The sequence below is a fragment of the Oncorhynchus mykiss genome, chromosome 7, assembly GCF_013265735.2.
Source record: "Oncorhynchus mykiss isolate Arlee chromosome 7, USDA_OmykA_1.1, whole genome shotgun sequence".
NCBI classification, from domain to species: Eukaryota; Metazoa; Chordata; class Actinopteri; order Salmoniformes; family Salmonidae; genus Oncorhynchus; species Oncorhynchus mykiss.
Window position 1 is genome coordinate 67362523 of NC_048571.1, and position 9528 is coordinate 67372050.

The following is a 9528-nucleotide window of genomic DNA, read 5'->3' on the forward strand; positions in this document are numbered from 1 at the left end:
TTTCGGTGATGGTGTTACATGTCAATTCTTCCCCAAATTGGAAAACTATAATTTAGCATCAAGGCAAGCGCTCACATTAAACATTTAAGATGAGCGCAGCTGGGAAAAAGGCTATCGCGGCACCGGGTTATGGTGTCGTGGAATGGATCAGTACCGCATGTCGACTTGCTACAGATAGAAATGATTTCAGAAGGTATGGGCCAGATGGCTAAATATTCCTATTTCAAATGCAACGTGTTTCACGTATCATGTTAGCTAGCTAGCCAACTAGCTAGCTTCTTTGCCAAACATGCGCATGCTTTGCCCTTGGATATACCGGTATCAACAGCCCTGAGCTAATTGCTCAGCAGTCTGTTGCTAGCATAACATTATCTGGAAATTAGGAGGGTTTTGTGATTAAAAACAAATCCCCCCCCACACACACACACGCAACTGAACTGTCATTGAGTCAACTTGTAACTCAATTAATGAATATCTCCAGTGGATTATTCAATAACGATCCAATAATTGTACATAATGATATTAATTCGTTGCTAATCGATCTGTTTCTGTAGGAACATTCTGGTCAACTTGGGACTCTTTGCAGCTGGAGTTTGGGTTGCCAGGAATCTCTCAGATTTGGACCTGATGTCCCCTCAACCAATCATCTAGTGCAATAACAGGATGGATATCGTGAGAGGTACAGGGCAGGCCATTAACCTCACATCAGAATTCATGTTTGATAACTATTGGTATTACTGTGTAAATTACTTGTATTCTTTCTGTCAAATGTTTAATATTGGTTGTTGCCAGTTGAATGTAGAATTAACAGAATAATCAATTTCTCATATTTTATTTTCAGGTGTCTCGGACCAAAATGTCAGTCATAAGGGACAAGATCTTGGGCTTGTTTGACATTGCAGGTGACTGCCGACTGACTGATCTGCAAAGGACTTTGCATCATAAATAACATCTTGTTATTTTATTTGTAGGTCAGTCAGGTCAATTTACCTATTATTCATTAGGGTTTTGATCCTCTCGAACGTGGCCATTTACTTTATATTTACTGTGTTGGCACAAAATCATTGTTTGTTGGTGATAGTCTGGAAACTGGTGTGCCAGTACATACATTATTAAAACTGTATGACATTGCTTTCAGTATCTCAACATTTTATGTAATTGTTAACTTAATGCAATAAATAACCATGTAAATAAGTGCTTTGACATTATTTGTATCTTTAAAAGTGCTAGAGGGAACTTAAACTGAACTAGGTATGAATTAAATCAATCATATTGAAATTCTAAAAGAAAGAAACACACCCACTCAACCACAGTCAAGCAAAGGGTGTGTGCCATGCTCCAGCTGCTGGTATCAACCAATGATGTATATAAACCCTGGATTGCTGATGCTATATATTGGCCAATGAGAGCCTTCGAAGCCACCGGTTGGTCATATGGCACTCCCAGAAGGAGCAGCCCTCCAAAGGAATTAATGGAATTCTACAGTATTTCAATAAGATATGTAATGGACAAAATTACATGATAATGACATATTTTACATGCTTGTACACTTACACTACTGTTTAAAAGTTTGGGGTCATGTAGAAATGTCCTTGTTTTTGAAAGAAAAACATGTCTTGTCCATTAAAATAACATTGATCAGAAATACAGTGTAGACATTAATGTTGAAAGTGACTATTGTAGCTGGAAACGGCAATTTTTTTTAAATGGAATATCTACAGAGGCCCATTATCAGCAACCATCACTCCTGTGTTATGTTAGCTAATCCAAGTTTATCATTTTAAAAGGCTAATTGATCATTAGAAAACCCTTTGGCAATTATGTTAGCACAGCTGAAAAATGTTGTGCTGATTAAAGAAGCAATACAACTGGCCTTCTTTAGACTAGTTGAGTATCTGGAGCATCAGCATTTGTGGGTTTGTTTACAGGCTCAAAATGGCCAGAAACAAAAAAACGTTCTTCTGAAACTCGTCAGTCTAGTTACAGCGTTGTACGAGATCTTCAGTTTCTTGGCAATTTCTCGCATGGAATAACCTTAATTTCTCAGAACAAGAATAGACTGACTATTTCAGAAGACAGTCCTTTGTTTCTGGCCATTTTTGAGCCTGTAATCGAACCCACAAATGCTGATGCTCCAGATACTCAATTAGTCTAGAGAAGGCCAGTTCTATTGCTTAATCAGAACAACAGTTTTCACCTCTGCTAACATAATTGCTAAGGGTTTTCTAATGATCAATTAGCCTTTTAAAATGATAAACTAGGGTTAGCTAACACAACGTGCCATTGGAACACAGGATGGCGCCGGAAAAGAAGGCTGACGTTTTACGTGTCCCCAAACGATTTTGTTTATTTGCGTTGTTTGTAACTTATTTTGTAACTTATTTTGTACATAATGTTGCCGCTACCGTCTCTTATGACCGAAAATAACTAATGGACATCAGGACTGCGGTTACTCACCACGGACTGCCAGAATCCTTTTTTTGATTTAACGAGCCTGACGCGAATGATATACTGCTTTCTCGGGAACAGGCCGAGATCCCCGTGATTTGCGTGCAGAGAAAAAGGGTCCAGAGGGCAAATAAACCACTTATTTACATTCTGCTAGCAAACGTGCAATCTTTAGAGAATAAGATATATATAACATAAGCGGAAGATTAAACTACCAACGGGACATTCAAAACTGTAATATCTTATGCTTCACTGAGTCGTGGCTGAACGACGACACTATCAATATACAGTTGGCTGGTTATATGCTGTAAATGCAAGATAGAACAGCGGCGTCTGGTAAGACATGGGGGGGGGGCGGACTATGTATTTTTGTAAATAACAGCTGGTGCACGATATCTACGGAAGTCCCGAGCTATTGCTCACCTGAGGCAAAGTATCTCATGATAAGCTGTAGACCACACTATCTACCTAGAGAGTTTTCATCTGTATTTTTTGTAGCTGTTTACATACCACCACAGACGGGCTGGCACTAAGACTGCATTGAATGAGCAGTTTTCCGCCATAAGCAAACAAGAAAACGCTCACCCAGAGGCGGCGCTCCTAGTAGCCGGGGACTTTAACGCAGGGAAACTTAAATCCATTTCACCAAATTTCTATCAGCATGTTAAATGTGCAACCAGAGGGAAAAAAACTCTGGACCACCTTCACTCCACACACAGAGACACATACAAAGCACTCCCTTGACCTCCATTTGCCAAATCTGATCATAATTCTATCCCTCTGATTCCTGCTTAAAAGCACAAATTAAAGCAGGAAGCACCAGTGACTAGATCAATAAAAAAGATACAGGACTGTTTTGTTAGCACAGACTGGAATATGTTCCGGGATTTCTCCGATGGCATTGAGGAGTACACCACATCAGTCATTGGCTTCATCATTAAGTGTATCGATGACGTCGTCCCCACAGTGACAGTATGTAAACTCAGCAAAAAAAGAAACTTCCCTTTATCAGGACCCTGTCTTTCAAAGATAATTCAACAACATCGCCTATGAGCACAAACCCACCGTCGCTTAACCAGACAGGACTGGAAAAAAGTGCTCTTCACTGACGAGTCGCGATTTCGTCTCACCAGGGGTGGTGGGTAGGATTCTCGGTTATCGTCGAAAGAATGAGCGTTACACCAAGGCCTGTACTATGGAGTGGGATCGATTTGGAGGTGGAGGGTCCATCATGGTCTGGGGCGGTGTGTCACAGCATCATCGGACTGAGCTTGTTGTCATTGCAGGCAATCTCAACGCTGTGCGTTACAGGGAAGGCATACTCCTCCCTCATGTGGTACCCATCCTGCAGGCTCATCCTGACATGACCCTCCAGCATGACAATGCCACCAGCCATACTGCTCGTTCTGTGCGTGATTTCCTGCAAGACAGGAATGTCAGTGTTCTGCCATGGCCAGCGAAGAGCCTGGATCTCAATCCCATTACAACTCGTTGTTTGTCTGAATTTGCGGGTTTTACGCATCAGCCAAGCTTCTGGGAGAGTGCGATGGTTCTCTTTTGGCTAGTGGGGAGGCAACCATGAACAGCCATCCATGATGCTGTGGTGATTGACATTTAACCGTACCTGTTGCGGGTCCACGGCTTAGCTGGCTCTTAGGCGTGCGATGGTGTCCTTGGAGCGGGTGTAGGCCATGATGTCCTTGTACTTCCACAATGCTAGCCCAGCCAGGGGCAGACCTAACCTGAAGGCAAAATCTCTCCGCGTCTTGAACACTGGTGGGGGGTTCCAGGGTTCTGAGAATGGGGGTGGCAAAATACTGTTCAAAGTAGCTGGCTTTCCTGTCTTGTGGATGATGGTGACCAAGTTGGATGGTCCCTGTGCCCTAATGATGTTAATAAGAGGATGGTCTTTGGCAAAGGTAGTAAGGGGAGGCAATTTTTATCGCATGCACCAGTCAGTAAAGGAAGAGGTGGGGAGTATGGGATGTAGGTTAGAGGAAGTTGTGTAGAGTAGACTATGGTTTAGGCACACAGGTTTGAATGTCACGTTGTGGATGATAGGTCTGTGTGATGAGTGTTTAGTGGAGGAAACAGTGGAGTGTGTGGATATTTTGTGAACAGTATGATGCAGATAGGGAGAGATTGTGTCAAAGGATTAGGGAGGCTGGTTGGTGTTTGGGTGGTGTAGTGGGGGAAGGGAAGTGGTGTCTAGGGCTCTATTTCACTTTCTTACTGGAACATGAATAATTAAAATAATTTAATGTCGGTAAGCCATGACTGGCTTTACACTCCAGTACAGTAGGTGGCGGGGTATGCACCTTAAAAGTTGGATGCGATCCGCCAACCCAATCCCGAAGCAGAAGAAGAAGAAGAAGAAGAAGAAGAAGAAGAATAGTGCAACGACCAGAAGTAAGTCACGTTATGCTTTAAAGGTGCCTGTAGATCGATGAATAGATTAACTTTAGGATCAATGAGCTGTAGACTACTAATGAATTTGTCAAAGTAAATTATATGTGGGAAGTAACTGGAAGGCATGAGCGTGGTTCCAAAAGCCATGCATTTCTAGGCTAACTATCATGCTAGCTGGCTACTGTAGTTCCTTTGGCATGCTTGCTTTAGGTGCAAAACTCGTACTAACGCACACTATTCTGATAGTTTTGGTCAGCATGGAGTTTCAATAATCAACATGTAATTTTGCCACGTTCAAATTCCCCTAGGAGCAGTCCATGGCTTCTTCAGACGTCTTTGTTGCTGCTGCTCGCAAATGTCTACGAGTTGGAAAGAAACGCTTCTCTGCCACTGTGTGTCTGAACCTGGCTACTCAGGTCCTGGCTGTGGACTTGGGCCTGAAGCCCGCTCTGCTATATGACAGTAATACAGCATCTGCAGAGCAGGTCCAACAGTATTTAAACTCTCTGCAGGCTGCACAACTTGTGTCTAAATCTCTCCAGACAGTGGTCATCAGTGAGAATTCCTTGATTGTGAACCCATCCCTAACTATAGCAAACTTGGAGGCACTTCTCTTGAGGAGGACTGTGACTGTGGTGGATGTATGTCACTCATTGGAGCAGCCTGCCATCACTGAGCTACAGTGGGGAGCTATCAGAGACATGATTCATACTTTACTTACTCATATTAGACAGTTTGGGCAACATTCTGTGATGAGAAATGTCCCTCGCCGAATTGAAAAGAGACATTGTGAGGCATGGAATCTGTGTACTCTATTTGGGATTCTATTGGGCTACCCCTCCACATACTGGTTTGACCAGAGCAGGAGCTTTGAGAACTGCCTAGCTATGTCTCCACTGGTGGTGACCAAGGCTGTGGCATCCTGGCAGGGTGGTGGTTCTGGAGTTGAGGGTCACAGGTGTTGCCTGTATTCCTTCAGCACCCCAGAGATGTTGCAGGCAGAGACTCTGTCAGTGATGGCTAGCTGGACTACACAGCTTCAGGAACGATTTCAGCAACAGACGATCTTCTCTGACCTCAGTGTAACAAGATCAACTGTCACCTTACCTTCTGTGGCTCTATGATTATAATGGCACTTTGTGGATGGATATTGTATGAAAAATGTGATGTATTTTGGATATTGTCTGTAAAACAATTGATAAGCAAACATTTGAAGCACTTGTTCATGTTTCCAAACTGATTTACATAATCAATTTGGAAACACAATTTATTTAAAATATAAATGCATTTGTGAGGGAAGTTTACACCAATGACTACATCAAGCTTGTCTCTACAAACTTGTTGGATGCGTTGCATTTTGTTTTGGTTGTGTTTCAGATTGTTTTGCCCAATAGGAACGGAATGGTGAATAATTAATATTGTTTCATTTTGGGGTCACTTATTGTAAATAAGAAAATATGTTTCAGAACACTCCTACATGAATGTGTATGCTACCATGATTAGGAGTAATCATGAATAAATTGTAAATGATGAGTGAGAAATTAAGAGGCACAAAGATCATGATCTTTATTCCTGATTTTGGTGGTATTTCATTTTTTATTTAACTAGGCAAGTCAGTTAAGAACAAATTCTTATTTATTTACACATTAGTGTTCAGAAACATTCTATTCTTTTTTACCATAAGTGACTATACATTATTCGCCATTTCACTTCCTTTTGGGCAAAACAATCTGACACACAACCAAAACAAACTGCAATGCATCCAACAAGTTTGTAGAGTCACAAGCTTGATGTAGTCATTGTGTGCTAGGAATATGGGACCAAGTACGTATTACTTTTTCAAATGGGTGGACTAGATGCATAAAATGCTTTCATTTCTAAACCATAAAACATATTTATGAAAATACCCTCAAATTAAAAGCTCATATGAAACATTTGATCTCAAATCCAAAATGCTGGAGAAAAGAGCCAAAAACAGAGAGGAGTGTTTATACTAGTTAGCTAAAATGGTGTACAGGCTAAAGGCGTATGCTTCTCAGCCTAAACAGTTCGGTAGAGTTTGCGTCTAGATTGACATTTTGTGACGTTTTTTGTTTGTTTTGGACTTTGAGTTTTTTTATTTGTGCTGTTTGGGGGCACAATTTTTTTCTGGAAGCAAGCCGAAGTTCTGTGCTGAAGTCTACGCCACTTCATCGGTGATTGGTCAACAGTAAGGATTCTTCACAGCGCACTCGTTCGGGTAGCCAAGTCTGGCTAGGCGCCAGCCGAACTGAAGTATGCTGACAACTTAAGTGGAAAGTAGAATAATAACCATTCATTTCTATGGATGATTGTTACTTCCATCAATATGGCGGGTGCTAACTTCAGAATAGCACCCTGTCAGCCATAAAGCATATCCCCCATTACTAGTAGGGTTTCCCATAGACGTCCATAGAAACAAGCTTCCATCTCTCCAGCCCAACGTCCTGAGGCTGATTGCATTGCTGCCTGGATGACCAAGAGGTAGAGCCCATTGAGTAGTTCAGTTGTCAGTGTCTATGGATTAGTGGCCGGAGTCCTAGTAAGGCCATCTGTCTGTCTCTGGTCAGTGGGGCTGAATGACTGACAGTACCTCCCAACAATGAGCCCGGAACTCTGCCAGGTGGTCGGCCCTGGTAGACCCGTTGTTCAAGATGGCCATTGGGATCTTCTGGTCAGCTGCTGCCAGTAGGAATCTGTACCCAGAATACACCTAGAAAAAAACAAGGATTTGTGCCTAGTAGAGCTGACGAGACTGGGCACTGCGTATATACTCTGCGTGCTGCATAGGTCGCCTGTCTGTGCGAGCATAGAGACCCACCCCATCTGAGCGGTAGTCTGGGATGCCAGATTCTGGAGAGCCCAGCTCCAGTGATGACGAAAATGCACGAAAAAAGAAGGCACAGCTCCAGTGATGCACGAAAAAAGAAGGTCTCTAGCCGCTCCAGGGCGTGGGCATTGATGGTGCTGCTGGCGGGCACGAAGCTCTGGATACCCGCGGGAACAGATGATGTTGCCCGCCTCCCAGGGGCCGCACCACTCAGTGTCACTCAGTGTCCAAGGTCTCCTCAGCAACTGCATCTGCATTGAGTACATAGTAAGATTTATGGTTTTTGAGTGTTGTTGTTTTCGGATAAACCTTTCAAAAAAAGGAACCTGTTGGGATCAAGTGTTTCAGTGGGAATGTCTAAAGAGCTAATGTCACTCTGACCAGATGAGATTGTAAATTAAGGAACACATGACAGGCGTAATGATACCTCATCACAAGTTTGTTACATCTCGCATTCTAAATACAATATTATTAAGGTCACCAAGCGATAATTATAAAGCCAAGTTAGGAATTTATGAGTTATCTGACTCCATAATTGTTCACTTTGTCTATTACAGTATTCGACTGTAAACATACAAAACGCTTTAGTCAAGACTGATGTTTTTTTACGAAATCTGGCTTATCATTGAACTCGTCATCAGCTGGGAACCCCTTCAATTTGATGAGATTTTTTTGACAAGGTTAAGGGAAAGGAGATAAGAAACCGATAAGAAGCATACAACCACAACAGGCATAAAGTACACATTGAAAGGAGCTAATACAATTCAGTGTCATGTAACGTACCTTATAATGACATGAGGTACAGCATAGCTTTCGTTTCAGTGCCATGGAGTGAATCCTTACCACCGCTACACTTGGCTATCAGCGAAGCCTTGAATGGCAGCGAAACAGTTAATTCGGCCACATTTATGCCTTTAGAAAAGATATGGCTGACTTGCTCAATTGCTACTGACAATTGAGATGTACAAACTATGCCTCTTATCTGCTCGTTGTCCCCTTATGCCAATCTGTCATTTCAATTAAGACAATGAGCGAGCTAGGACAGACATAATCAATAACTATTTGTTCTGCACTTTGGAAATGTACAGCGATAGTTTTCAGCACATGGGCCGTTCTTACAGTGTACTCCCTGTACACCAAGTCAGAACCGTAGGATAAATAAAGGGGGAATATAAGCAGACAATGAAATCTCTTACAATATTAGGCTATTGGTTACATGTGCACCACCAAGTCAGGACAGTAGGCTAAGTTATGAGGGGGAAAGGGACCAAATTATTAGGGTGAGGCACATGGGCTACTAACAGCTTACTACACAACATACACTTAGTATTATTTTCTTAGCTACAGTATACATATCTCCCGTTAATGTTGATCCATGGAGGCAAAAAGGACAATGTCGGAGTTTAATTCAATAAGAGAAAAGCTGCGAAATGGAGAGTTTAAAATAAAGAGAATGGACGGCCAGAAAAATAATGTTTGGGAAAGATTCTGTGAAGTGGTAAAAGATGATAGCAGTGCCAGTGTTGTGCCGAAATGCTTCCCCCTGCCAGAATTCTCCCCCCTAGTGAAGGGTCGTTCGCGAACGAGTCGGCTCAAAAATTGAGATATGAAAAATCTAAATATTTAAATGATCTAATTCAAAGAACAAAAAAAGAAATAAAAATAATATAGGCCTAAATGCTCAAGCGCACACACATTCGTTTTGACTGTCTGCTCAGACGAACAGCCTCACCTGTTGTTCCTGTCAATCAGACACGCAGTGTCAACCAATGAACCAAAGATGCGTGAGGGAGGGCCGCGCCAACACTCAGCAGCTGAGGAAG

The 9528-nt window shown here is 42.3% G+C and overlaps 2 protein-coding genes across 2 annotated transcripts; both read left to right on the forward strand.

The window, feature by feature from the left end:
* Positions 1–10: 10 nt before the first annotated feature.
* On the forward strand, positions 11–1194 carry LOC110528313 (mitochondrial import receptor subunit TOM6 homolog). The gene is made up of 3 exons (XM_021610278.2): positions 11–193; positions 555–679; positions 842–1194. The coding sequence occupies exons 1-2, from the start codon at positions 90–92 to the stop codon at positions 649–651; spliced, it is 201 nt and encodes a 66-aa protein (XP_021465953.1). The 5' UTR covers positions 11–89; the 3' UTR covers positions 652–679; positions 842–1194.
* Positions 1195–4809: 3615 nt separating this feature from the next.
* c7h1orf74 (chromosome 7 C1orf74 homolog) lies at positions 4810–8313 on the forward strand. The gene is made up of 2 exons (XM_021610279.2): positions 4810–4857; positions 5166–8313. The coding sequence occupies exon 2, from the start codon at positions 5175–5177 to the stop codon at positions 5979–5981; it is 807 nt and encodes a 268-aa protein (XP_021465954.2). The 5' UTR covers positions 4810–4857; positions 5166–5174; the 3' UTR covers positions 5982–8313.
* The last annotated feature ends 1215 nt before the right edge of the window (positions 8314–9528 follow it).

Coding starts and splice junctions, on each gene's coding strand:
- c7h1orf74 (XM_021610279.2), top strand. CDS start 5,175: ATGGCTTCTTCAGACGTCTTTGTTGCTGCTGCTCGCAAATGTCTACGA.
- LOC110528313 (XM_021610278.2), top strand. CDS start 90: ATGAGCGCAGCTGGGAAAAAGGCTATCGCGGCACCGGGTTATGGTGTC. Junction 194..554: donor GATAGAAATGATTTCAGAAG/GTATGGGCCAGA, acceptor CTGTTTCTGTAG/GAACATTCTGGTCAACTTGG.